Source organism: Melanostigma gelatinosum (assembly GCF_949748355.1).
Source record: "Melanostigma gelatinosum genome assembly, chromosome: 4".
NCBI lineage: Eukaryota > Metazoa > Chordata > Actinopteri > Perciformes > Zoarcidae > Melanostigma > Melanostigma gelatinosum.
In genome coordinates this window covers 24,632,990-24,660,225 of record NC_136637.1, presented here as the reverse complement: position 1 = coordinate 24,660,225, position 27,236 = coordinate 24,632,990, and the positions used below count along the sequence as shown (strand labels likewise).

The window sequence follows — 27,236 nt, the reverse complement described above, 5'->3', positions numbered from 1 at the left end:
GAATTTGAAAGTGTAAACTGCCACCATGCATGAAAAGAGGGAAACATAGGTTTTCCCCAGTTCCCACGTTCCCGGAGAGGAAGAAAAGCCCCACCAAAATCATCTCAATGCCTCCAACCATGTGCCACCATTAGGGACACACAAAGGGAGATCTGACAAATGACCATTTTAACGTCCCTCTTTGACTTTAATGAATTTATACGTTATCTGGCCCTAATGGAGGCTGAGGGTGGAGGGGCTGGCGCAAGGCCATAACAAATGAAAAGCTCTGATTAGTGTAGAACGAGTGGAGAGAAAAAATGCCATTCATCTTGGTTAGCATCCTCCTGTGCTCTTTTATGGGGCGCTGTTACAAGGACGGTGGAGCCGGGGGTGCTTGTCCCATTAGCGGGGCAGCCCACAGGCCCGCTGAGTGGTCAAGCAGGCCCGGCGTTGACGGAGCGTCTGCCCGCTCCGCGGTTCAGGACTGTGAATGCCTCAGTGCGGGTTGACTCCTGAATAACCTTCTGAGGTACCGGGAGCTTCACCCCTCCATGACCCCGCACTCTGAAGAGGGGTGTGTGGGGGGACTCCGGGGGGTACCCAGACCAGGACTCACACTACCAGTATGTAAACACTGGAGTGATCCCCTCGAAGAAGGAAGGACGGCAGGAGATTAAAAACAAGTGTTTTGCATTTGACATTTTTAGATGCATTACATTATAGATTTAATAGACTTTAAGCAATCCCTGATTAAATACGTAATTCGATTAAATAGCACCGATCAACAAGGACGATTTGGGGGCTGAAAAGCAGTTTACAATGATGCTACAATACATTTAAATAATTGTAAATATCGTTGTAGACATTAAAAGTATTATGACAACCAGTGTTTGATATGACTGGTCAAAATAATCACAACAACCTAAAATAACATGGTTTTTAATCTAATCTAAATTGATAGATATGCTATCAAATCTGCTGGCATCACTGATATGTTTATATTTCCTTATTAGACCTACTGGCTGCAGTTATTTTTCAGTATTGTGTTGAGATCTGTCAGATTGTGTTGAAAAGCATTTAGGGGGAAAATGGGGTTGCATTCAAAAGCACCACCGTCTCTCTCTCTCTCTCTCTCTCTCTCTCTCTCTCTCTCTCTCTCTCTCTCTCTCTCCTACTGTCGCGATTCCGGGAAGAAACATTTTACTGTGAAAATATTGCAACACAGTGCCACTGCAGGAGAGTTGTTTCGTCACGATCGTGTTGGAGTTTGATATCGACCACTGTTGTCATTGGGAGAAGCCCTGTTTGGCCGCCCCCCCTCCCCCTTCGCTGGGCCCCCGTGTGGAGCCGCCTTGCAGAGTTCAGTCGGGCTGCGAGAGGAATGCGCTGGGATGCAGAGCAGCACCAACCGTAGGAAATCGACGCAACAACTCGCACAGTATGGACAGTAATGATCCGTATTTACACCTCAGTAAGTTCGCCTCAAAGATGTATTTATAGCCCAGTCTGTCCGCTGTGTTCTTCGCTGAGCTGCTGCATGTTGTTTTGAGTTCGAGAGTGCGTTCGCTTCATGGCGTCTTCTCCCCAGCCTGCGAGCTGTGCGCGAAAGCGTCCGCGGACTTTAACCGCCGACTCCCGTCTGGGAATCCGCTTGTTCTGCTATTTTCTTCTCGTTAATAATCGTTTTATTTTTTGCAACTGTGCCGATTGAAACGTACGCTGCGACCGACACACAAGTCAGGTGATCGAGGTTGTGCCGGTCAGGCAAGGTCAGAGGTTGGCACTTTAATTGCGCGTATGTAATTTATGGCGCTTGTCGCGCGTCTCTTGCTAAACTGTTTCAGACAGAAACTGAATTTATTGGTCTGGGATGGCCGTCCACGAGTGAAATGCAAGAAACTGCGTTGAGGAATGGCGGAGCTCGACTGATGAACAAACTTGTACTTGGGGGTAAAAAAAACCCCCAAAAAAACGAGTGCACGACGCGCCCAGGTCAACGCTGTGGAAGGTCAAGCTGAATGACAGCATGATGTGGTTTAGCTCGGTAAAGCTGAACTCTTCTCTGACTCGGCGACTTTGCCCTTGAACCCAGCAGATGCCTTTCTCTTTTCTATCACTAGCAGTTTTGTAGCAATCCTCAGAGGCAAGGGAAAGGGACTCCACTGTGGAGTTTCCAACATGCGGGACACACTCTGTGCAAATCCTCATTGTATCCTGCCAAATAATCGCCAGGCCTCTGTTTTTGTCAGCTAACCCTTCTTTCTTCTTCTAGATTAGACTCTATCTGGAAGCTGTGAGCGCTTCACTGAGTCACACACTGTATGCATCATTTATCATGTGATGTTTTTTTTTCTCTCACTGAAAGATACACTCATTGTTAAACCCCACTGCAGCACAGATATGCCATGTGCTTCTAAACCAATGCCTTCTGCGAGGGGGCCATGAGCAACACTAGGCTTTACAAGGAAATAAATAAAACTGCTGTGGGAAGATTAAAGAAAACTGTGCAACCCCTTTATGGTATATCGCAGCTATCTCGGCACCATTTTGAGGGGCTGAAAAATTGTTTCCATAATGAATGTGAGTCCCCGGGGAATGAGGGAGACGTCTGGATTGGAGAGCTTGTAGAGGGAAGCCCGCAGCGTACAGGAGTAACAGAGCGGTCCCTCTGGGCTACACTGGCCTTCTTGTCTGTCTTTGAAGACGAACTCTGATCAGACAGTTGTGGCGTCTAAAGGTGTCTGCACACCAGGACAGCATGAGACCAGTGTATTATTGTGCAGATATGTTATTGATCCATTATTATTAAGTATGAGATATGTGTTAGTCATGTCGTCCCCTGCGGAAGGAAGAAATGTTCTTGTTTTGTCTGTGTGTGTGTTGGCCCCCAGAACTATGATTTATGATGTATTTTTACCCCAAAACATGTACGAAAACACTAACTCAGTCAGTGGGAGATGATCGCTCTAAAATGAATCCGTCATTAGTGTGCGGCAGATTCCAAGCAGTCAGGAAAACAGTCTGGTGATTACGTGTGGATTGTTTCTTGATCCACTCAGCTTTTCCCTGACACGGTATGTTTCAGCAAGTTTGATGCAGGCCTGCCCCCCGGGTCTTTAGGTCGAATCAGCATTTTTCTCTCTCGGCATTTAAACATTTTTCTTCTTTCATTTTCCGTCAGTGGAAGTGATTCTAGACGAGCTGGCGAGCACCCACACAGGGAGACCGTATTTAGCTCGCAGAACGGGGAAGTCGTGGCAAACAGAAGAACGGCATGGGAGAGTGAAGGGAGCAAAATAAAGGGGACGTGTGTGTGTGGGGGGTGGAGAAAGAGGTCACCCTCGTTGATGTGAACTCTCATCACTTGCCAGGGGTCAGTGATTCACCTCCCAGGGGTCAGTGATTCACCTCCCAGTGCACACTCAGAGGGTCACACACACACACACACACACACACACAGTTACACACTCATGCCTAAACCTCACAGCTGCAAATATATGGACCTCCTATGTATAGCTTGTTGCTCAGCAAAATGTGACCGTGATATCATGTGACTTAAAGAATGTGGGTGGTGCTATTTGACTGTGAAGTGCCGGCAGTATCAAACCTGCTCTCTTAACAGGCCGATCCCTGCACAGAGCATTCCCCCACCCACTGCTGCAGAGTTAAAACAAACCACACAGGTAGAGGGGTGTGGCTCTTTGCAGGTATTTGCTCGCGAATTGTCTAGCTTGAGACCTGCAGAGCCTCAACGCCGACACACGCATTAGCACACACTGCACACAATGGGTTTATTCCCAGGCACTTTTGATTGAGTGTGTGTGTATTTATGTGTCGGAGAGGCTGCTTTTCTACAGAGTGTGGGTGAGAGTGGGTGCCAATTGTGAGAACAGGATGAGGAAGAGAAGGGGCGTAAGGAGGCCATTCTCTGGGCTAATTGCCAGTAATTAGTCATTAGTGAAGAAGGTCAAAGCCTTGATTTAATTCCAGCTTTAATCAAGCAGAGAACCTTGAAAGGCTCACGGGCTGCAGCGGTGTTAGGTTATCACATCGCTTTTTCTTTGCTAATCATGCAGGAACACATGCATGTCACGCATGGACGCACACCAACTCTAATTTTCCACGCACTGAACATCATGTATGACACATCCCTCTCATCTCAAGCGTGTATCTATTTCAGTGTTTGCTTTGAATTCATTCATCAATCGCAAAGGCACAGCAAATAAATACATGGCAACATCAAACATTGAATAAGTGACCGTCTCCTCCCGACAGTGTGTCTCAGTGCAGAGTAAATGCAACACATACACAGCTGTTGACGAGTGTCTAAAACCAAAATGATTCCCCGTCGTCATCTTGAACAATAAGTGGCAAGTAAAATGCCACGTCGGGCTCGTAAATCCATTGGCTCACCTGCCCGATCGGGGAAATGGTATAAAAGGATTAAACGCATTGTTTTTTTTCCGGAGCTGATAATAGAAATATTTAAGGAGTTATGTATTCCTTCTCAATACACAAACATTATACACACTTTATAAATACTCTACTCTAATGAGAAGTACAACAAAAGTATCAGAAGTACTTTTTTATGTTATTACCGGTATATTGTTGGATTGTTGTTGTTGATGCATTAACATGTCAGCAGTGCTTTGCAGTTATAGTTGGCTGGAGTGAAGCTTATTTTAACTCCCTGATTTACTGTTTGCTAGTTTAATCTATTTAGACACTATTTATTAACTCATGACATGTTTCATATGTAAAATACTAATGTGCTACTAAATGTGGCTGTCTCATAAATGTGTAGAAAAAGTTTCATATTTTCCTCAGAAATTAAGTGGAGTTGAAGTACAAAGTAGCAGAAAAATGAAATACTCAAGTAAAGTACAATTCGTATGCACTTAGGTACTTTCCACCATTGTTTACATAGTTATACAACATCCTTTGATATACCCAGATAGTGCTGAAATAATTAGTCAATTAATAAATTGCTCAATCAACAGAACCATTTTTATAATGAATGAATGGTTTCATTTATGAACAAAATGCAATTTTCTGAACTTACAGATTTAATGAAATAATAGCTGTTCTATTATTTGCCTTTAACCACTTAGTCATTATAACCACATGATGATTATTACTGTGCAAAAATCTGATTGTGTAAATATTTTTGTAAAAGCACCAAATACCTCAACACATTGCCCAACCCATGATGGGCATTTTTCATCATTTAAAAGACTTAACCATTAGTCCCTTCATCATACAATTAATTAACAGATGAATCAGCGAGGGGAGATTCATGGCTCAGGAGAAGTTGGTTTGACTGATCGGGCAAAGAGTTCTACTCGGCACTCGGAGCTCCACAGCAGCACAAATAGCAGCAACAGCTCAGTCCATTATGTCTCATTAAACCTCTCCACTGAGGGACATGAAGAACAGGCTGAAAACCTCGCTTGGCTATTTTGAGTGCTGTTGTAGTGTGCCGCTCCTGTCTCACGCCTAAATGCATTAACTCACAAGCACACTTTGCTGTTTGGGAAACAACAACATATTTTTCTGCTCTTTTCTGCTTTTTTCTCATCTGCTTTTTTCAAATGCCGTTTCCTATAAATGTCCACCCAACTGAGTGTGTTGCATGATAATGTCCTTGTTTTTCCGAGAGGAAGACGTGAAGAGAAAAGTGTCTCTAGAGATCAGTTTAGCGGGGCAGACTAGCGGAGTCATTGCTTCTCTTTCCCTCAGTCAAGTCTGTACAAAATGTACAATTTATAGACACAAGTTCATGACACTGGCTACAAAATAACGATTTGATTATTAGCCAGCTCAGAATAGACATTTAACAGTGTACCAGAAATTTAAGGTTGTCAGTTATCCTCCTCCCACGTTCTCATAGTCCATGATACTATGATCTATGAATTCTAATTATGGCTCCCAGGACTAATTTGGCGTGTTTTATGTGGGCCACGACACACTATTATAACACGCAATAACATGCATTATTTTAGCTTCTCCCTGTGGGATCTGTTAAGTCTGAAAGAGAGACGGCACGTGTGTCTTCTGCTTCTCCGTCCTCCCGTCTTCTTGTGTCCGTCAGCTGAGTCTCTTGCCAGTCTACTGTCACTGAGGGGATCTGGTTACTGGTGGCTACCCTTCAAGCACTGTATAGACATTCGATCCAGCCTCATGCAGGTGCACGGCACAAGAAAACTCTGTTGAGTCATGTCGAGTAAAATAGATGCCTACACGTTGGGGAACGCTTCTCAAGTTTTCAGTGCCATCCCTCAAAGCAAATGCCTGTTCCCCAAAGCTTGAAGGGTGCACATTTGATCGGATGGCAGGATAGATTAAAAGGAGCAGCTGCAGACTAAAATCAGTGCCAATTTTACATTTATTGGCTCGGGCTATTTTCTGGGGATAGCGATATGACATACTGCCATGACCAAGAATGCATGCTGCCTCTGACATTGTTGACCAAAGTTAACTCCAGGCTGAGTTGAGTGCCGTTTGTTCCATTTAAACCATTGTAGTACTGCTTTTTAAAGCCTGTTTTGATACACAAAGTCTTGAAACGGTCAGACTAATGATTGAATCCATCCCAGCGTGGGCTTTCTTCGTTTATTTAGGCTCCCTTAGGGTTTGCCATGTATTGTTCTTCGTTGCCTTTAAGGTATATTTTTGGCCTGTGTTTGCATCTGGGTTTTCACTTGGCTGTGTGTTTGCTTGACTATCCTAGTGCACTGAAACAGACAATTCCTGACTTCCTGGAATGCTATAACACATAATGATCTCTGTTCTACAGGAACACCAACGTCGTACTGTCTGCCCATGCTCTCCGGTCTCGGCCCCTTTTAAGAGGGAGTAATTGGAAACGTGTGCTTGTACTCTACACTACATAAGTGTGAGCCCCTCCACCATGAGCACCCTCCGCCCTCGTGCCAGACACCCCTGTTCTGCCCGCTGCAACATGTGTCGCTGATAGTTTTACCGAGGCTGACAGAGAGAGACGCACGGTGTGAGTGGGCGTGTGGTAGTGCTGATTTGTGCAGCGGTCGGTCAGTAAACAGTTCCTGTTGGATTGATCTCTGGGGAAGGATAATCTGGGTAACCCTATAACAGGCGCTCGTGGACCCCGCCTCTTTTACGCTTCACTAATGCCCCGCCCATTTTCCACGTCGACCCGTCTGTTCCTGTTCTGTCCTGAAAAGTGGTTGATGTCTGGAGTATCCACGTAATTTTTTTTTTTAGTTTGTCTCCGAGCCAACACTTGAGTCCTGGTCCTGGGTGACTGGCGTCCTGCCAGCGCCACGCTTGCACCCGAAGGCATGTGGCACCCCATGGCATCCCCTGCAACTGGAAACAGCCCCAGGAAGGAGATAGGTTATGGCCACTGTGAGTAGCCGGGTTTTTGTCTTGCTTGTGTGTGTGTGCGTGTGTGTGTGTGTGTGTGTGTGTGTGTGTGTTGTTGGATCAGATCAGAATAGAATGTATGTTGTTTAAGAGGTTGCCTGTCTGTGCACTGCTGTTGCTCTGTGATTTTCCACAGAAGTGGAGATGGGGCACTAAAAGCTAGCACTGCACAGATGCACAATGGTAATGCCTCTAATCCCTGTGCACTCTCCAAAAAACCTGCAAATAACAGGGCAAATTCAGCGGTTGACTTCTTTGCATATGGATTCTATACAATCCTCACTGTGATCCGTTTCCCACATTGACTGTATGTTGGTTGGTATTAAGATACCGATTTCATGATCTCTTTGGCTCCCAGCAGCTGAAAGCCTTTAAAATCATTGGATCATTTTAACCAATTGTGACAGGTACAAGGCTTTGGTGTTGCTTGTGACTCACTTTAGGTCTCAGATGTGGTCAGTGGGGATGCCACTCAACTTCAGAGGATGCTTCCAGCTCTCTTTGCCTCGTCCTTCACTTTCAGTTTCTCCCTCGACACTTGTCCCTTCCTGTTAGCCCTCTCAATCCTGCTTTCTCGCTCTCTATCTGCTGTCTGTCACCCTGCATCCCTCCTTCAACGCTCACTGTGATGAGTTTTATTTTGTTGCTTTACCACCTTCCTGTGTTTAAAGAGGTGTGTGGAGGTGTTGATGTGAGCTGATTTTCACGCATACTGTAGTCGGCCTATTAGCTGGCTCACTGTTTGTATGTTTGTGTGTACAAGTCTAATGTGTAGATTCTTTTATCTAGTGTCTTTGAGGGAAGCATGTTTCCCTCGTGTTTATAACTGTACTTTCTTCTGGCTGACAGCTTTGAGGCTGTTTATTCATTTCTCAGCTCGGGGCCCGATGAAAGGGTCGAAACAAACTTCACAAAGCTTTTCACAGCATCTGATCTTGGCCCTGGAGTACAAAAAACGTCCATGCTAATCCACCTGTTCTGCATGTACATGCTGTCTGTATTTTCTGTTCCGCTCTCTCCGTTAAGAGCACAGCAGGGCAGTCCACACAGCTGTGATGACAACCATAATAACACTCGTCATTAGTCGACAATAATGTTGACGGAAAGATGGATTGAAAGGTTACTTGAGCCTCTGCTGAATCTTTGGAGTAATTTGTAGAAACAACTGCAGCATTGTGTAGATAAAAGCTGGATGATTATGCTAGAGGTTATGCATGTTTTTCATTGAACTCTAGAAATTTTAAATTGAGATTTGTGTCATGATTTTCTTTATTCCACACTTTGATTTAGTCCAAACTTGATGTGACTTTCTGTGAATTCATTTTCACATTGTGGTTGTACAATGTAATAAATCTATTTGAAATAGTTAAAGTTAAAGGGGTAAAACATGCAAAGCTGTCAGCCCATTTAATAAAGCTTTTCCAGACATGGTCGGTCTGTGAGTCGATCCGCCACTTAGGTCCAGTCTGAAATATCTAAAAAGTTATCGGATGGATTGCTATGACATTATGGGTAGACGTTTACATTTCACTCTGAAACAACCCTGACTTTTCCTGTGGTGGCACCATCAAGTCCACTGGCTTATTGGTTTATGACCAAAAATTCCCCACGAAACTAATGACATTCCCACCAGCCTCAGCTGTACGTTGTGTTCCGTGCTAATGGCGCAAATGTTAACAACATTTTCAGAAAATCACGTAATAACGCGCCTTTCTATCCACTGCTGAGGTTCATCAAGTGTCAGTCAAACCTCAAACAATGGGGAAAATGTAGAAAAGAAGATGGAAATATTGCATTTCTGTTTGTGTCATGTAGTAATTTGAGGAAAAGTTACAGTCTCCACTTTGCTCCACACAGATCAGATGCAATGTTTTTGTCTCTTCAGTGAAGCGTAAACCTCAGTGAACGCTCAAGTCAAATGCTTTCTGTATGGCTCGATTTTTATGTCTGTTTTCATTTTACTTTTATCAAAAGAAAAATTTCCACCTCAGCCAGACATGAAACACAATTTAGTATTTTGAGGGGGTTTTTTTTCTTGAATTTCCAGCGTTTTCACTCAGGTATTGTTGTACACAAATAAAACCAGAAACAGTATTAATGTTAATAAAACATTATTTTCTTTCACAATTTATACGATGCCACTTCACCCTAAGCCAGTTGTGTAGTCTGGCTGTCCTTCTAGGATCTGGCCACAGATCCTGAGGTCAGGTCGCCCTGGTCACACTCACTTGGTCACAGCATGAGCTGAGTGGGTTGGTATGTATTTTGTGTGTGTGTGTGTGTGTGTGTGTGTGTGTTTTTTTTGATGCCCCCTCCCCATCTCTCCGAATCCCTCTGTAGCAGTGAAAGACTACTTCTGGGAACTAATTTGAGTTACCTCATCAGACGGATGCTTTCAGTCCACCTCTTTGTTTGTTCTTTCTGTCTGTTAGCTCTTGCAGTTTAAGTTCCACATTTTTTTTTATCACTTGCAAAAACAATCTCTATCTCGTCCCTGTCTCAGCCCTGGCCTCCTCGACGGCAGCAACGGCCTACATATGGGAAATACAGTATGACGTGTTTACTTTATGGCACTACAGAGCGGGGGGGGGGGGGGGGGGGGATACAGTAGGGAGAAAGGGAGTTCATTTCTCTTCTTTTGATGGAAAGTGTGTTCTCAAGAGAGTTCACGACGGGACAGAATTTAGAGTCGGAGAAGTTCACCAGCTCGAGTGCTTGTGTTGTCACAGCCGTATGCCTTTATGGTAAAAACATGTTTCTATTTCTTAATGTTTTCAACGAGAGAGGAATATTATATATTATCTGCTGTTAAAAAAAGAAGTGCATCTGATATTATGGGCTGTGTTTACTTTGGCTGTTAAACTCCAAAAGGGCAGTCAGAAATTGTATCAGGTGTCCCTGGAGCAGCTCTGGACATTTTGCTGCTTATGTAACAGTCGAGAACGTCTACATTTTCTCCCACCAATAACCACGTCCATCTCCTCAATCACAGCTGTGCAGAAAGAAACAAACAAGGGCTTTTTTTCAATTGATGATTTAATGTTCTCAGCCAGGAAGAGAGATTAGAGCGTGTGTGTTGGTGGGATCATGTGAGCTTTGGGGAGGGATGCCGTTTCGGAGCGAGACAATGCCCTCCCCCATCCACCCATCGCCCCATCCATCCATCCATCCACTGCTCCCCTCCTTCCTATCTCCATCCCTCTCTCCGTCCCCTCCTCCTCTGCCTCCCACCTTCTTGACAGCTGGCCTGCTGAGCTGCAGATACTTACCCGGGGATAAGAGGATTTACTGACACAATTGATCAGACATCAACCTCATTTAGCACAGAAATGAATGTTTAAAGGGTGGTGATTTTGTGCTAGTGTGCATGAAAGAGTTTGTTTCGCCTCCTTTTAATGTGAAAGTCGACCAGTGAGCGTGCTCGCGAGGAGCGCGTGTGTCAGACGAGGGTTCGCGGGCTGGCACTTATGAGCTGGATTGGCAGGGAAGAGATTTCTTAATTACATGTCCGCTGTGTGTAACGAGCTCTGCAGGCTGACCCTCTGATTGCTTTATGACGCGTTCTGCTCGCTGTCACTTGGTCGATGTCAGCCTCAGATACGAGCATGAGAGCATGCACGCGTACGACACATGCAGACACATACAACATGGTATTAAACAGATCAATGCACACGCTGAGGATCTGTCTTCGTAGGGCTAATCTGATAGATATTGAGGAGTTGTTCAGGAGTCGATTTGCTGCTCCCACCCCAGTCACTCATCTCTCACTGCAAAACATAGACTCCTATTGCTAGTCTGCTCTCCAGACAGGAGATATTATTAGCTTGTGGGCCATGGGCTTATTGAATTACCACACGGTGGAGTGCTCCATCCAGCCTCTACCCAGTAATTAACTGAGGGATTTAGAGGGGTTTGTGGTCTTTGATGATTCTTTAAACCTGTTGATCATCACATCATTGTGATACGTTTGTGGCTTTGGCTATTCTCTGCCACAAATGTGGGAATTTGTTTGACCTACATAAATGATCATCTATTCTAAAGCATACAGCAGCTGTGTGATGGTGATGCCGAGGAAATCGGAAATTGTTTGAAAATAAAAGATGCTTTCAAGAACTTGAAATACTTGAAACTGAGAAAAGCAGCAGATCTTGCTAGATGAGAAGCTGGAGACAGAATGGTTTGCAGTTTTGCTTAACAGTTGACTTTAATAAATGATCTAGACCAGCGGTTCCCAAACTTTTTAGGCCACGCACCCCCTTCTACATCCAGACCGGGTTCACGCACCCCCAATGCTCCTCTCTCTCCAATCATACATTCCACCATCTCTTTAACATTTTTTTCCCTCTCCACCACCGCCTCTCCTTCTCCCTATTACGCGGTCAGAATACTACCACAACACGCCGCCTGTCTCCGGCAGAAATGCGCTCATACACACACGCACCTCCCCAGCAACGAGGCACATCACCCGGTCACAATACCTCCACAATGTCCCCCGGGTGAAATCCGGGACTTGGTTTTATGGTTCCGAGTGGCGGGCGCTCACCCGTTGGCGCCGGGACGCGAGGTCTCCAGCCACCCCCGCCGCGAGGCACCCGATCGTCAGGTCTGTCAGCCCTCGGAACAGGCCGCGGGTCAACAACTCGTGGGTGGCGGGGTAGAGGCGAGGCAGATCACAGAAAAATAATAAAGACGAGAGTACAGCAAAGATATGTTGATGAGAAACGTATTTGTAATACGTCAAACACAAACGTAATCAGGGAGAAAATACGTTTGTGGTCAAACGTAATTGAGAATGCATTTTAGTTTTGGGGGAACGTAATTTTTAGGAGACGGGACTGCACCGCCATTACATTTTTCCTCTCGCGCACCCCCTAGAGGCAGCTCGCGCTCCCCTTTAACGGGGAGAAAAGAGGAAGAGACCTTAATTTAAATAATGGTTTCATATTAGGACTGAACAATAAACTGAATTGAACAAAATTGCCTACAATAACAATCATATGAAATAACTTCTATGACATTATACTCAAAATGACAACAACACGTAACAAACGAATCAGTCCAAAGTCCAGTCCAGGTGGTCGTACTATAATAACCAGGACAAAGAGGTGAGCCGGCACATGAAAGAAAATGTCATACGCTAAGATAAAAATAGAGTTTGCTACATCTCATGATTAGTGTACATCCCTATCCCGATCCCCAGTTCAGATCAAACTTTGATGGTCTGCTGTATTAAGGGCATAACATCAGGCGCCGGTGATTCACTTTGTAGGTTGCACGTCCCCTCTGTGCACTCATTTCTGAGAATGATGAGTGTAACTGTCGGCTGCTGCAGATAGGAACCTTTTTGAACTTGGTTCAGGAGTTTGGCAACAGGCGACCTTTGATTTGCGACGCTAGCGGTCAAAGGTGCCCTTCGCTGCTCTGTCTGTTTGTTTGCGCTCAAATAGATGCTTGAGTTGCTGCAGCACTGTATAGGTTTAAACTAGGGATTCACGATTATGGCCGAAATGGTAATCACCATTATTTTAAACTATTTTGAGATCGTGATTATTCCTTGATTTTAGGGACAAAATATTTGTGCTTATGAACAAATCTTTGCCCCAAAAGCAGACTGGTCGTTATTCACAGTGCATCTCCTAGAAACAATTTAAAATAGTACCCAAGCTTTTTTACACAAAACGTACCACCGCTTATGCTTTCAAGTTGTGCTAGGCTACATTCCTGCAAATGCATCAAATTAAGACATAAAAAACACTCAATTCAGTGCATTGTTGTGCAGACGGGCAATACTAGTGTTGCCCGATGGCCTCCTGGTGGCTGTCTGTTAGTTTAGGAACGCTTGATTCGACATGCAGCAGAGTTTCTGAGCGTAGAAAACTCTCTCGGTCGATCATGTTAATTGAATTGCTGGAAGCCAAAATCGTGATCGCTGTTTAATTTACTGTGCAGCCCTAGTTGAAACTGACAGGAAGCAGTGGAACTAAATCTGTGTGAATTCTGCGAGTGATTTTTTTAGGCTGTCTGTGAACAACCTCCCGGTGATTGCTAATGTACCTTCCTCTGCTGTGCAACGTGTGATAGGCGTGTACATTCCAGGGGCTTCTTTGTTTCGAGGTGATTTACATAGAATAGAGATGGAACAGCCGGTTGAGGTGGGTCATTCGAGGATAGGCCCCTTTGAGCCTCTCTGGGCCGATTCATGCTTCCTCCGCTGAACATGTTGGCCTCCTTCCACACACACACACACACACGCACACAAACACACACTCCCCTCACAAAGCATGCACAACTCGCCAGCCATTCCCTTTCAGGCATCCCGCCACCAGCTGACTGTCCATGTGGTTTTGTGCTCTCCTGTGTACTGCATCCAGCAAGACTCTCAGGTCTGGCCAACATGCAGAAATGTTCAACTAATCGATTAATCAGCGTAAATTTCACGTTATTGGTCTGCTAGTTCCTAGCAACATAAAATACATGTTTGGGACCAGAGCAGATGATGTCCTTCTAATCCTGCACCTCGAGATTTTGTGTAAGTGTGTGTGCATTATGAAATAGAGACAGGGTTTTTGAGTTTGGGGCTGTTGCTTCGCTTGTTTGTCTCGCTTTCAAGCTTATGAGAAAGTGTGAAAGTGTCGACACAATCCAGTACAAGTATAACTACAAGCATTGATGCCCTGCTCAAGGTTGTGAGTTTAGTTTTAAATGGTGCTCGTATACCCCGCCACTCTGTCTTTTAAATACTTTTTTCCATGTAACAACCTTTATCTTCTGGCCTGGGCGATCAGGATACTTTTTAGTCTCGATGTCTGCGAGAACACGTTGGTAAATTGTTGGCTGGAGTGCCGATAGGCTCTGTTACTGTATCTCAGCACTTCTAGAATAGAATGGATCTTTGCGAGCCCAGAAGGGAATTTGCCATGCACATAAAGAGAGGGGTCAGCGCACAAAATCAGACACAGTACATGCTGTACAGTCCTCATCCATTGCATAAGCTCGTTATGTAGAGGAATCTGCCCTCCAAAGAGCTGGGAATACACTCCCGCCATTGTAGAATTTAAATCTAGGTAGCACTTACAGGCAGTAGCATACAGTTTAAAAGAGTTTGGTGCTTTTGAATTGTATTTTACTGCAATATGTGTTGTGTGTCCAGTCAGCTCTGTTGGAGAGAGGGAGGCCCCAATACATATTTGTCTGCCAGGGTTCACTCATGGAGGGCTGGAGAAAGTGGGCGAATGGGAGAGGGGGTGGAGAAGCTGTAGTCTCAGCGCTAAACAGGAAGTTGCACAACATCTGTTCCTTGGCATACAGAGAGGGAGTGAATGGTCAGCTGTGTGTTTTAACAGTGTTTCCTCATGTTCAAAATAAAAAAGTGCATCAAGGCAGACAATGTGGCATTCCTCTTTGTTTCTCAATTCCCTGAAAGCAACCATCTTGCTCAAACTTTCCATTTCCTTAAAATAGAGTGATGATATCCAGTGGAGAAGAAACTAATGTGCACGTAATCACTGGCAGAGGTTAACTATCAGAGCAGCATTTCAAAACGATTGCAAAGTATTTAGCAAGTCTGTTTAAACTTTCAGACAGACTGCAAACTGAAGTCACATGCACAATCAGTCCAAACATTATTTGTGGACTTAAGCAACTATTTTACAGTGAAGACACCAAGAAACACAGCTTTGTAAGCATTGGAGACGTTCCTGTGACAACCACTGCCTGTGGGCGAGTACATCGTTTGAGTTATTCTCACCGTGTCAAATGAATTCCTTATTTGTGTATTACACATGAAAGAAAGATTGACAGGAACAGGAATGACAACTTGATATGTGGAATTCAAATTAAGAACCAAACTATACAAAAAGAGAGTTATGAGATGTCATCCTATATGTAGTCATGCTGGTATGTACATACATTATACATGTCCTTACCGTCACCAACCTATAAGAACATCCTGTTCACCCACCGAGTATTTACCAAGCGATAGCAGAAGTCAAAAACGAGGAAAACTCGTTTGTCTCGATAATGCTCAGCACATGACTGCATCACCACCGGTAAGATTGCGAGTCTTCCAACCATATATACTGGCATGTGTCATGATACGAATAAAGAAGAGTAATGATGACAAATATATAGAGACACGGATGAAAATTGGTGTGGTAGACGTTTGATTAGAGATCATTAGATCATAAAACAAGCCTGTGTGAGTGAGTCTTTGGACAAGTTGTATGGAAAGGGTCTTTTCCTAAATCTAGCTTCCATGCAGAGCGGGAGCGTTCAGATTTAGTCTTTAGAACAATAGAAATGGAGAACTCATGCTGAAATATGACGCATGTGAGTTTAAATGATCAGTGCAGCTCGACGCTGGAGAAATGATCAAGAGAATGTCTTGTTATTTACAATTTTAGCTTACAGCAGATTTTCACATTTGTTGCCTCATTAATGAGACACGGCTTCCTTTTATTGGGCCTTGAGTGGCAACACTGAATCTCTGCGAATGTAAAATGGTTTTCATGAGGCAGCAACCCTTCAGTTCTGAAGAGTGAAGCCAATGGGGAAGTGCCTTAAACTGGCATTCTTCCTAATAGCCATCAGTGGGGGGGGGAAGACTCCTCTGGTTGCAAAAAGAAGTCTGATTGTATAGAAGTCTATGAGAACCCTACTTCTCACTTGATTTATTACCTCAGTCGATATTGTGAACATGAGTTCCTGGTCTCAATCGGTAGTTTCAAGTCGTCTTCAATACAGCATGATGTTCATTTAGTAAATGATGGTCCATTTAGAATAAAACAGATGAGAGTTTATGGTTGAAAAAGAAGAAAAATTACCTTTGTTTGCCTCTTTTTAAGAAACAAAAACACAGGTGCTGTTCGTTGCGTGCCATGCTACCTCTATACACGTAAGAAATTTGACATTTAATTAAGAACCGTGTCATTGGGCCTGGTGTCACACTGCGAATCTGTGTGTGTGTGTGTGTGTGTGTGTGTGCGTGTGTAGAGGTGGGTGGGCTGATGGTGCACTGACACACAAACAAGCTTTTGAATTTTCTGAGCATTCACATTAAGCCAGAAGCGCATATGGTGGCATGTCACTCTTCATCAGTAACATTTCGCTCAAACTAAAAAACAGTTTTATTCATTTCTTTGAGTCGTCAACGTTAGCCCAGAGAGGCGCTTATTGCATTTGTCTGTAAGAGAACAGGCAGTGACAGCTTGTGGCCTGTGCAAGAAAGTGCATTTCGATCCTTACATGTGCATACTGTACATGTATGTTGGTATTTTTAACATGTGTTGATGATGAACTTACACAGCACGCCCCGATACTCAGTTGACTGACAGCTTTTCTAAGTAGGTCATCTATGTATATGCCAGCCTGTCGGTTTACACCAATGGATGCAAAGCAAAGTCGGCACCCTCTGACCAGAATCTGACGTCCTTCACTCTGTATAGCCATATTCACCCAACGTGGCTGCATAAAGACGTATTCCACTGTATTGCACTCAGCAATATATTCTCAGATTCTCAGGCTTGTTTAATTCCATGCATATGGGACTTAACATTGAAATGTGTATGTGTGCTATACTGTCATTTTCCCATAGCTGGTCCTCTCATTTTAAAGTGAATGCTAATTTTGGATGTTTGCCATGTCGGCTATATAGATGGAAGACGCCTTTCCACTTCCTACCACTGTACAATAGTGAAGTCAAAATATCCCAGACACAGGAGCTGCCATCTTGATATTTTCACGTCATTTGTAGGCAGAGTCTGCGCTGCAGTCATCGATAGGGTTGGAGTCGCAGTATCGAGGCCTTCCTGAGCCAATCACAAGCCCGGGCTTAATAGGGTTAATAATGTTAATAATGAAGATCGTAGTCGGTGTCAGCAGGGCCATGGCTGGTTGAAGAACCAGTGTCCAGATAAAACTGCGGTCATCCTGTGAGGCGAGAAAGCACGAATACTCCGGGGAAGAAGTAAAGTTAGTAATGAGCATTAATGGGACATCAATGCATACAGACGGAGGTGAAGAAGAGGAGGAGAGAGGTGCTCAGTGTAGGAAGTCCCCCTGTAGTTTTTGCCTGTACCAGTTTGTCCATGGGCCAACAAATGTACATCTGCATGATAAGAACTGACAAAAAATGTATTTGATGTACACTTTGACTTGTTAGTTTGGCTTATGTCCCATCCGCTAACATAGAAGGGGCGGGGTTTTTGACTTGTACTGCAGTTTAGCCACCAGGGGGGCGATCAAGATGTTTTGGCATCACTGTTGTGCAGCTGTCATGTCGTCCATCTTTATATTCAGGCTATGGTTTGCCTTAGCTACTTCATGAGTTGATAATATGTCATTGTTGGTGCGTTGGTCCCGTATGGCAGGTTTAAGCTATATGATTTATTATGATGGATGCATTCGGTTACCTAATCAACTGGTAACTCAGTATAAACCTTTTTATCTTGTGTCTCCTCATTCGTTTTAACACATTCTTCCTTCTCCAGACTCTTCGGGGCCAATGACCCACACCCACCCTCCTCCCATGGGTGGCATGGTCGGCCACCCGTCAGTCATCAGCAGCTCCAGGCCCTTAGCGTCCCCAATGTCCACTTTGGGCTCTCCAATGAACGGCCTGGCCTCGCCCTACCCCGTCATCACATCTTCCCTGGGTTCTCCCTCTATATCGTTGCCGTCCACGCCCAACATGAACTTCGGACCACTCGGCAGTCCACAGGTGAGAAAATGTGTGGGTGTTTTAATGGTCATCAGATAGCTGTGGACTTTGTCTTAAAAAGGCTTCTTTTTCAGAAGGACTTCAATTTCAACTTTTCACTTGAAGAAAATATACTTTTGCACATTATTAGAGGCCCTGCCTTAACAAAGCTACCTCTATTCATTCCTCCTAAGCTCAACAGAGCTTCATATTCTTTCAGATGTCTTCTTTTGGAAAGCATCGTCCCCGTTAAGCTACCATGGTCTCTTCTCGCCCTGAAAAGGTCTTCCCTAAATTCTGTGTTACTGCCGTCATGCAAGGGGACTTAAGATGCAGTCCGTCTGTTAGCCCTTTAATGGATTACTGAGAGAAAGGAGAAGGAGAAAGAGCAGCCTCCATTTTCTCTGGATTTCATCACTCTTTCTCACCATTTCTCCTCTTCTTCTTCTTTTTTTACCACACATTCTCTTTCCTTGTCACATTCGTCTATTTTTTAGTTCCATCTCGATTATGATACCTGAGTTGTTCATGATCCTACAAGAGATCCTTCCGCTGCGAGGTTGCATCTTTAAATAATATAATGACACATAGCGCGTAAGACTACGAGAGAGAGGGCTAATGGAGCTGTTTTCTGAAGGAGGTCTCTTGAATGAACTACAAACCCCACAAGGCTCAGTACTTTGACGCTCATCTGCACATACAGAAGCACAGATGAACACACACACACATGGAGTGCGTTAGAGGCTGGATGGAGGCCAGTGCTGCAGGGCACTGCAGACAATGATATACATTGGTTCAATCACAGTATGGATCTGTGCCTTAAGGGGGAGCCATGGTTGATACAGTTGTTCGATGTAACCGTCTTTTCACTGCTCGCTGGCCGCCAGTGGCCAAGCCTCCGTCAGGTCACTGCATCATGCAACATCACATACGATTTTTTAATGGGTGAACTGAAGTTCATGAACCGTCCCCGGCTGACAGAAGTAGGAGCAAATTCATCATTACAGCTGTACAGCCATTCTGGCGGGATTCATGTTTTCTACTATCATCTTGTTCTTACCTGTTTAATCAGTGTTTTCTGATCATGTCAATTGCAGGTATATATTCACATACATAATTCACACAGTGAAGAATAAAGTGTTTTTCATGATATGGCTATTTTATTGCTGCATTTCGTTGTAAACAAACCTGTAACTGCAGCAAGAGAACACATTCCAAATTCAGATTCTAAATTAAGTTATGTTATGTACCATTAAATATTATGAATTTAAATATGCATCAATCAATCTGTGAGGGGGAAGCTATTTCCACTCATGTGTTTTGAGTTTCACATAGGAGGAGGAAGAGGGGGCGGCATTTTCATGATCGATTTCATTATTTGCTTAATTAGTGATTAATTATTTGATCCATATTTATTGAAAATAAAAATCAATCAAACTATCTCAGATGAGGTAATCATAAATCATAAGGTCCCCCAGCATGAATAGAGGACAAATACTCAATGCTCAATGCTCATTTATTATGCCTTTGGGGCAGCAGGAGAAGGTTGGTGGTGGTTTAGAGAACTCGTGAGCTCAAGGAAAACTAAAGGACAGAAAAGAAAAATCTCTTGTATACTCTCCTCTGCTGTAAGGTCACAGTCTGCCATTAGGGGACATTCAGAAGAGTGCACATTGTAAATAAGTGATAGAAAGAGCCTGAGGTGACTGGGAAAGGATGTGCTATATGCAACGCAGCATCAAACATATAGGACGTGGGGGGGGGGGGGGGGGGGTGGGCGGGCATGTGTAGGTCAGTCTTGTTGTTGCAACATGGAGTGCAGATGTTTGCAACTAAACAAACAAAAATGCGCCAGCGCAAATATGCATCCCGCCCGGCACACTCGTCGGAAGGAGAGGGTCAAAGGTCGCAAAGTTGATCAAATCGAAAGAGACGGATGTAGAAGTCAAAGGGACTTGTTGCTCGTCCCGAACACGTTTCACCCCTCTTTTCTGAAATGTTTCGGGAGACTGTTTGGGATCACATATGAGACGTTGTAATGTCTCGTGACGCTTTATTTAAGGTGTGTAGACCATAATTTCTGCATTTTACTACTGCATTTCATTTCTTACACTGTTTCTTTAATTGTTTTTAAATCTCCTTTTCTTTTGCCTTGTGTTTTGATGCTTTTAATGGTTTTATGTGAAGCACTTTGAATTACCTTGTTGTTGAAATGTGCTATACAAATAAACTTGCCTTGCCCATTGTTGTCGATCCACCTGGGACGCCATTATAAGGAGCTGATGATAAAGGAAATCTGAAATTTGGACTGGTGTGTAGATAAGAAGTCTTAACAACGTTTATCAAAATCAGAAGACCCTACGCAGGAGTGCCCTCTGCTGTGTTTGTCAGAGAACTGCACTCCCTGCACACGTGACTCCTCTCATCCGCCTCTTCCTGTCAACAAACACTTCAAAACCTCTCAGACTGAAGCCTCGGTCCCACCCACTAATTGAGCATGTGATCGCAGATTCACAGTGAAGTGTGTGGGTGGAGAGGAAAAAATAATATGGGTGAAGAAAATGAGAGGAAGGGGGAGAGTGTCATGAGACGGCCTCACACTTGTCACTCTTACTTCCTCCACTGCTCTGTTTAGTTCAGTTCTGGCCACCGAAGCTTAAACTCTTTATCTCCTCTGTCTTCCTGTCATCCTCAGATGAACTCTATGAACAGTGTTAGCAGCTCGGAGGACATCAAGCCTCCGCCGGGCCTACAGAACCTGGGAAACATCAACTACCAGTGTCTGAGCCCCGGGGGAATGTCAAAGCACATCTGCTCCATATGCGGGGACCGCTCCTCAGGTAATGTTAGAGGGTGAGGCCGGGGGGGGAGACAAATGTACTCTCACCACAAACATCACCACCCAGATAACTCAGGGAAAGATAACAAAGGCAGATAGATTTCAAGGTTACTTGTCGGGGCTTTTTGTCATTTTTATTTGCGCAATGTTGACTTGCTCTTTGATCATTTCAACAGTGTTATTGGCCTGAAACCAGAAAGCAGCTGTGTTGAGTCAGAAAAAGAGAATGCAGGAGTGCACGTTCAGAAAAATAAATGGATGTGTTTGGATTTGTCAATGGGGTTGTTTTTTTTTGTCCTCCAAAAAAACACAAGACAACTGCAGTGGTTAAGCCACTTCTAAAGCAAGGCAGCCTGGACAGATTGGAAGATTTCAATCTGGCTACAGACCTCATCACAGCACCGATCATCTGGTCGAGTCCTCAGCTGCTTCAGATCATATCTGGAAGACAGGGTCTATGCTGTTGCCATTGGTGATCATAAATCTGAGCAGATAACAATGACATGTTGAGTCCCACCTGAACATGCTCCCTGTAGGTCAAATCAGACAGTAATGGGTATTACCACAGCTGCACTCTAGCTGTATGTTATGTTATCTCATGTTTTTGTTTTGTTGTCAGTGTATTTACAAAGGGTTTGCCATTGTGCAGTGAATGCTTTCAATTGTGACACAAAAAAATGCAGGTTTACTGTTGTTTTTGTTGCTGATGTCGTTGTCTCTGTGTCCACAGGAAAGCACTACGGCGTGTACAGCTGCGAGGGATGCAAAGGCTTCTTCAAGAGGACCGTCCGTAAAGATCTTACCTACACGTGTCGAGACAGCAAGGAGTGCCTGATTGACAAGCGCCAGCGAAACCGCTGCCAATACTGTCGCTACCAGAAGTGCCTGGCCATGGGCATGAAGAGAGAAGGTGTGTGTGCAGGTGTGATATGCTTTTAAGGATCAGTCTGAGTATGAGCTGCTGGCTCGTGCTCTTGATCATTATTTCCATCATTACAAATGCACGTTACCCGACAGCAATTCTTTTGAAATTCGAGTCAAGATCCCAAAGAATCCAAAAATACGAATCACGATAATGCTCTGTGGAAATATGTATAACACAATGCATCTTCATGTTCATCTTTGATGGTACGGCGCAGTCATTTTGCACTGTAAGCACCGTGTCGTTTCAGTGAGGTGCTGGAATAAGCAGACACTAAAATGATCAACAATCAGTTCAACCGCTTTCGGTTTTGGACTGCTTTTTGATGCCACCATCTTGGACTTAAGAAAACATTTTAAAGTTCAATGAATTGATTCTTTTATTTTTGGGTTCAAGTGATTAAGACTCCTTATCTTCTTCGTCTTCTTATAGTCAAACTGTAGAGCAGAGAGACTCTTTTAATATTGTCCAGTGCAGAGTTGACATCAGTTGACCATAAGCACGGCGTGTTGGACCTGAAATATATGTGTGTTTGTGTGTGCGTGCACAGCGGTGCAGGAAGAGAGGCAGCGTGGAAGGGAGCGAGGGGAGAGCGAGGTGGAATCGACCAGCAGTTTCAACGAGGAAATGCCAGTGGACAAGATCCTGGACGCCGAGCTGGCTGTGGAGCCCAAAACAGAGACGTACAGCGAAGGCAGCCCCAGCAACTCTGTGAGAATCACAGACACTGAGTCAAACCCAATTATTATTATTAATCACTGCTTGTATTACCAGGCTGAGGAGGTACCTAACAAATGGAGGAACCACTTTATGGTTAAAAACAAGTGCTGCTTTATTACACTTTATTACACCTGATCAGCGGTGGTCAAAAAATACTCACCCAGTTGAGTAAAGCAGCACTTTTCTAAAGCAACGCTGAATGAATGGGATCAGTTCAAATGAAATTCAGCAGATCCATGAATTGATACAATCAAACGTTTTTTATTAGTAAGCTGCTCAAAAATAGATAACACAGGAGACTACATCTGGTCTCATGTTTAACTCCATAACTGCATCGAGCGACTGACAGATACTCTCAATGTGTTTTTGTTTTGTGCCATGCAGCATTTCACTTGAGAATCATGCAAAGGTCAGACGTGAGTCAATTATTACCAATGTATTGGGTAGAGACGTGTACAATCTCATGCAATCCATCACAAAAGGTTCGCAATGAATCATACCACCTATAGCTCATAACGTCGAACTTTGGTGTCAGAAAAGAAGCGATTCAACTCAGCGGCCATTTTTTGAGACTGTAGACTGCGTTGCGTTTTGTGTGTGTAAACTTCAAGAATGTCTCAAAACTGTCTTGAGTCTAGAGAGGAAGTTGATGACCCAGAAATAACCACAGCTGCACCTGCTAACCGCCGTTTGACACACTTAAATGTCACCAAAGGAGCTCACCACCGCATTCAATGACTCACTTCTTTTTGCATTCTTCCAGACCAACGACCCTGTCACCAATATCTGTCAAGCAGCAGACAAGCAGCTCTTCACCTTGGTGGAGTGGGCTAAAAGGATCCCGCACTTCTCCGAGCTCCCCCTCGATGACCAAGTCATCCTACTACGAGCAGGTAGACACACACACACACACACACAATCCCATGCATGCACCAGAGATATATGCACAAACCTACAGTATATGTGCAGGGAGGAGACGAACAGCATTAAAAACACATGTTTCTCTGCGGCAGTAAACCTTTCTACGACCCGTTGTCCTCGTGGTGGTGCAGCATTTCTTTCAGGGTAGTTATTCATCCCCCGACAGGCTGTCTATTTGAGTCTTTTACATTTGCTCGCTACATTTTTGCAATCTAGTTTAATGGAGCAGTGAAACCAAATATATCTGGACTATTTGACGAGTCCCAGCGGGTCGCAGCCACACCAGCGCTGCCCCCTGCTGGTGACACACAGGCCTGCAGGAGAAAGTGAAGAAGCCACACAGCAGACCGAATAATAATCACAATAGTGGAAGACTGATACATCATGCGAATTGTGTCATGTGTTATTTGCAAATACTTGAGGATGACTTAAAAGGGAGGAATAAAAGGATGAGTTGTTTGTTTGTTTTTTTGCATCCAGGCTGGAACGAGCTTCTTATCGCCTCATTCTCGCATCGCTCAGTCACGGTAAAAGATGGCATCCTGTTGGCGACGGGCCTCCACGTCCACAGAAACAGCGCCCACAGTGCTGGAGTGGGCTCCATCTTTGACAGGTAGGTAGCATTTAAAGAAAATAAGGCCAGAGTTACGATATTGTCTTATGAAACATTCGGTTTACAACCACTAGCCGCTACACAGCCTCCTCCTGTTGGGCACAGAGCAGCCTCATTTCTATTTTTTTGTCACAAAAGGGAAATGTTGTTATATATATACATATATATATATATATATATATATATATATATATATATATATATATATATATATATATATTTATAAATATATATACACAGTAGTATATTTCTGACCCACTTGCGCAACTATACAAGTGAAAAAACATTATTGTTGAACTCTGCTTCTCGGGCATATTTTAGTTTTTTTTCATTGTCAAAACTCTCTAACGTGATTCATTTGATCTCCTGCAGAGTCCTGACAGAGTTGGTATCCAAAATGAAAGACATGCAGATGGATAAGACAGAGCTTGGCTGCCTGCGAGCCATCGTCCTCTTCAACCCAGGTCAGCTCGGCCTCCAGTCACTTTAATACAATATGCAGAAAGCAACACCACCTTGGATGGGAAATGAATCTGCATTTTGATTGGCTCTCAGTGTCTAATAAAGGAGGTAGATTATGATCCTAAAGGTGTATTTGTATGTATTTGACATACAATACTGGACTTAATATCATCATGGCAGGCTTGAGGGACTTCTCGATGAACCCATATATCTTTACTTTTAAAGACACCGTGGCTTTGAGATATTGTGGACTGAATGTGTTGTTCGTGTGACGTTTGGCCTTACTGTGAGTATTTGTTTGTTTCAGACGCAAAAGGTCTTTCAAACCCATCAGAGGTCGAGGGGCTGAGGGAAAAAGTTTACGCCTCATTGGAGTCGTACACAAAACAGAAATACCCAGACCAGCCCGGCAGGTAGGAGACGCATTACATCACAGCAACGATCAATGTCAAACACCAGTGTTTAATTGCTGCTTTGGCTTGTACGTAGCGATGAAGATTGCAGATTACTTTACATTACTGATCGGCCCTTAAACACTTGAAACAGCATTCGATTTAAAAGGATAGCGGCCGTTAGTGTTACTGCTTATAGAAGATTATTTCATTAAATGAGATGCAATTTGATAGCTTTTGAACAGTGAACATAAAACTCTTTGTTCTACATGACAGAAGATATTGATTGCTGAAGTCTGCTTCTTCTACTCTCCGTCTCTTCCCGCAGGTTTGCCAAGCTGCTGCTCCGCCTGCCCGCCCTGCGCTCCATCGGCCTCAAGTGTCTGGAGCATCTGTTCTTCTTCAAGCTCATCGGGGACACGCCCATCGACACCTTCCTGATGGAGATGCTGGAGGCTCCGCATCAGATCACATGACCCCAGTCCCCCCCCCCCCTTCCCCCTGTATATACTCCCACATTGTGAGCGGTATGAAGACTGAATTGAAAAAGACTTGATTCAAATTGTAAAACGACGTATTTTGTACCAAGCAAAACATTGTCGTTAAAATTTTGAAGAGAGGTATTTTGAGGTTGTGGGGAGGGTGGAGTCTTGAGACGGAGCATCAAGTACAATGTCAAAATGAATTCTAATAGAATTGTTAACAGATTTCTTTTGTAAATAGATAATTTCAGGTGTCCGTTTTAAAGCAAACCAATGCAATTTGAAAATAAATCATATTTTATTCAAAGATGAATTGTATAAAAACTGAAACCATCCATACATTTCTAAAAACCCATTTGAGAATTCTTACAGAATAAAGTTATTTAAAAATGTGTTCACAATGTGTTATCTGTCTTGTCTTTTTTATATCATTTGTTACAAAACTGCATCACATTTAAAGCTATAGAGGGGTCTCAAGCCAGTGAAAATACAGTTTGATATTATTTGATAAATATTGTTTGATATATATTGTTTGATATATATCAGTATCAGAACAAAAGCTGCCTTTAATATCCAAATGCATCGTTCATTTGTATCCTTGATATTCTGAAACTGCATTTTTGCAGATAGTATATATATATATATATATATATATATATATATATATATATATATATATATATATATATATATATATATATATATACATATATATCAGTGTCAGAGAAAATGTGTCAGTACACAATTTTGAATTATATTATTTATTTTATTATTTAAAAAAATCATAAATAACGACCCAATGCCATTATGTTCAACCCAAATATCCACCCAGGCCAGGGTCTATCAGATATAACTTAAACAATTACCTAAAATCATGAAAACTTGTAGAACATCACATATAAAACATACAATCTCTTGACAGAATATCACATTTCTCATCTGCTTAAATCTTGTTTTTTTTGTAATTCCACAGACAAAAGCAGCTCATAAATATTTTCTGTTGAGTGAAAACATCAAAAATGGATGAAACAACTGTTGTCCGTTAAATACAGTTCTAGTTGTTGCCCACCAGATGGCGTGCACGGAATGTAAACGCCACAACCTGGTGCTGCTTTCTTCATACAGTAGCCTGGGTTAATATCATCCTCATCGTGGTTCCAGTCTGTAGGCCTCTGCATCAGCAGCACCTTACTTACTCCTCACAGCAAAGACCTGTGAATAAGTAAAGCCTGGTGGTGGTGATGTTATATGGGAATGTAAATGTAAAGAATGACATCAAAATATGAAAAACAAGTTATGAATCAGCTTATGTTCACTTATCGGAATATATATATATATATATATATATATATATATATATATATATATATATATATATATATATATATATATATATATATATATGAATCAGTGTATATGTCGTCTCACAAGACATTGCAGTACTTTAAAGAAATGCTCAAAATGAGGAACATGTGTTTGTAAATACATCAAAAAATACTTCAATAAAAATATGTTGTGTAGGCCTCAAAATGAATGATCAGTCCAGCTCTAGCATTTAGTGGGTTTTTTCTTCTTTTTTTACACAACTCTTTATATTTTTCGACTGAAAACATATCTGATCTTTTGAGAAAGCAAGTCTAAAAGAGATCTATATGGTTTATCTCTCTATCAATCCATCCATCCATCCATCCATCCATCTATCTATCTATCTATCTATCTATCTATCTATCTATCTATCTATCTATCTATCTATCTATCTATCGATCGAGAGATAGATCTATCTATCTATCTATCTATCTATCT

General features: G+C 43.1%; 1 protein-coding gene across 3 annotated transcripts; it reads left to right on the top strand.

Annotated features, from left to right (window-relative positions):
• The first annotated feature begins 1,283 nt into the window (after nucleotides 1-1,283).
• On the top strand, nucleotides 1,284-25,827 carry rxrgb (retinoid X receptor, gamma b). 3 transcript variants are annotated; one of them, XM_079267373.1, is made up of 11 exons: nucleotides 1,315-1,453; nucleotides 7,225-7,368; nucleotides 17,874-18,103; nucleotides 20,778-20,922; nucleotides 21,652-21,831; nucleotides 22,394-22,554; nucleotides 23,327-23,456; nucleotides 23,965-24,097; nucleotides 24,470-24,561; nucleotides 24,867-24,972; nucleotides 25,280-25,827. In XM_079267373.1, the coding sequence occupies exons 2-11, from the start codon at nucleotides 7,302-7,304 to the stop codon at nucleotides 25,425-25,427; spliced, it is 1,392 nt and encodes a 463-aa protein (XP_079123499.1). In that variant the 5' UTR covers nucleotides 1,315-1,453; nucleotides 7,225-7,301; the 3' UTR covers nucleotides 25,428-25,827. The 3 variants fall into 3 exon arrangements, with proteins under 3 accessions (XP_079123500.1, XP_079123499.1, XP_079123498.1); XM_079267372.1 differs by having other exon boundaries at nucleotides 21,652-21,843; XM_079267374.1 differs by lacking the exon at nucleotides 7,225-7,368 and having other exon boundaries at nucleotides 1,284-1,453; nucleotides 21,652-21,843.
• The last annotated feature ends 1,409 nt before the right edge of the window (nucleotides 25,828-27,236 follow it).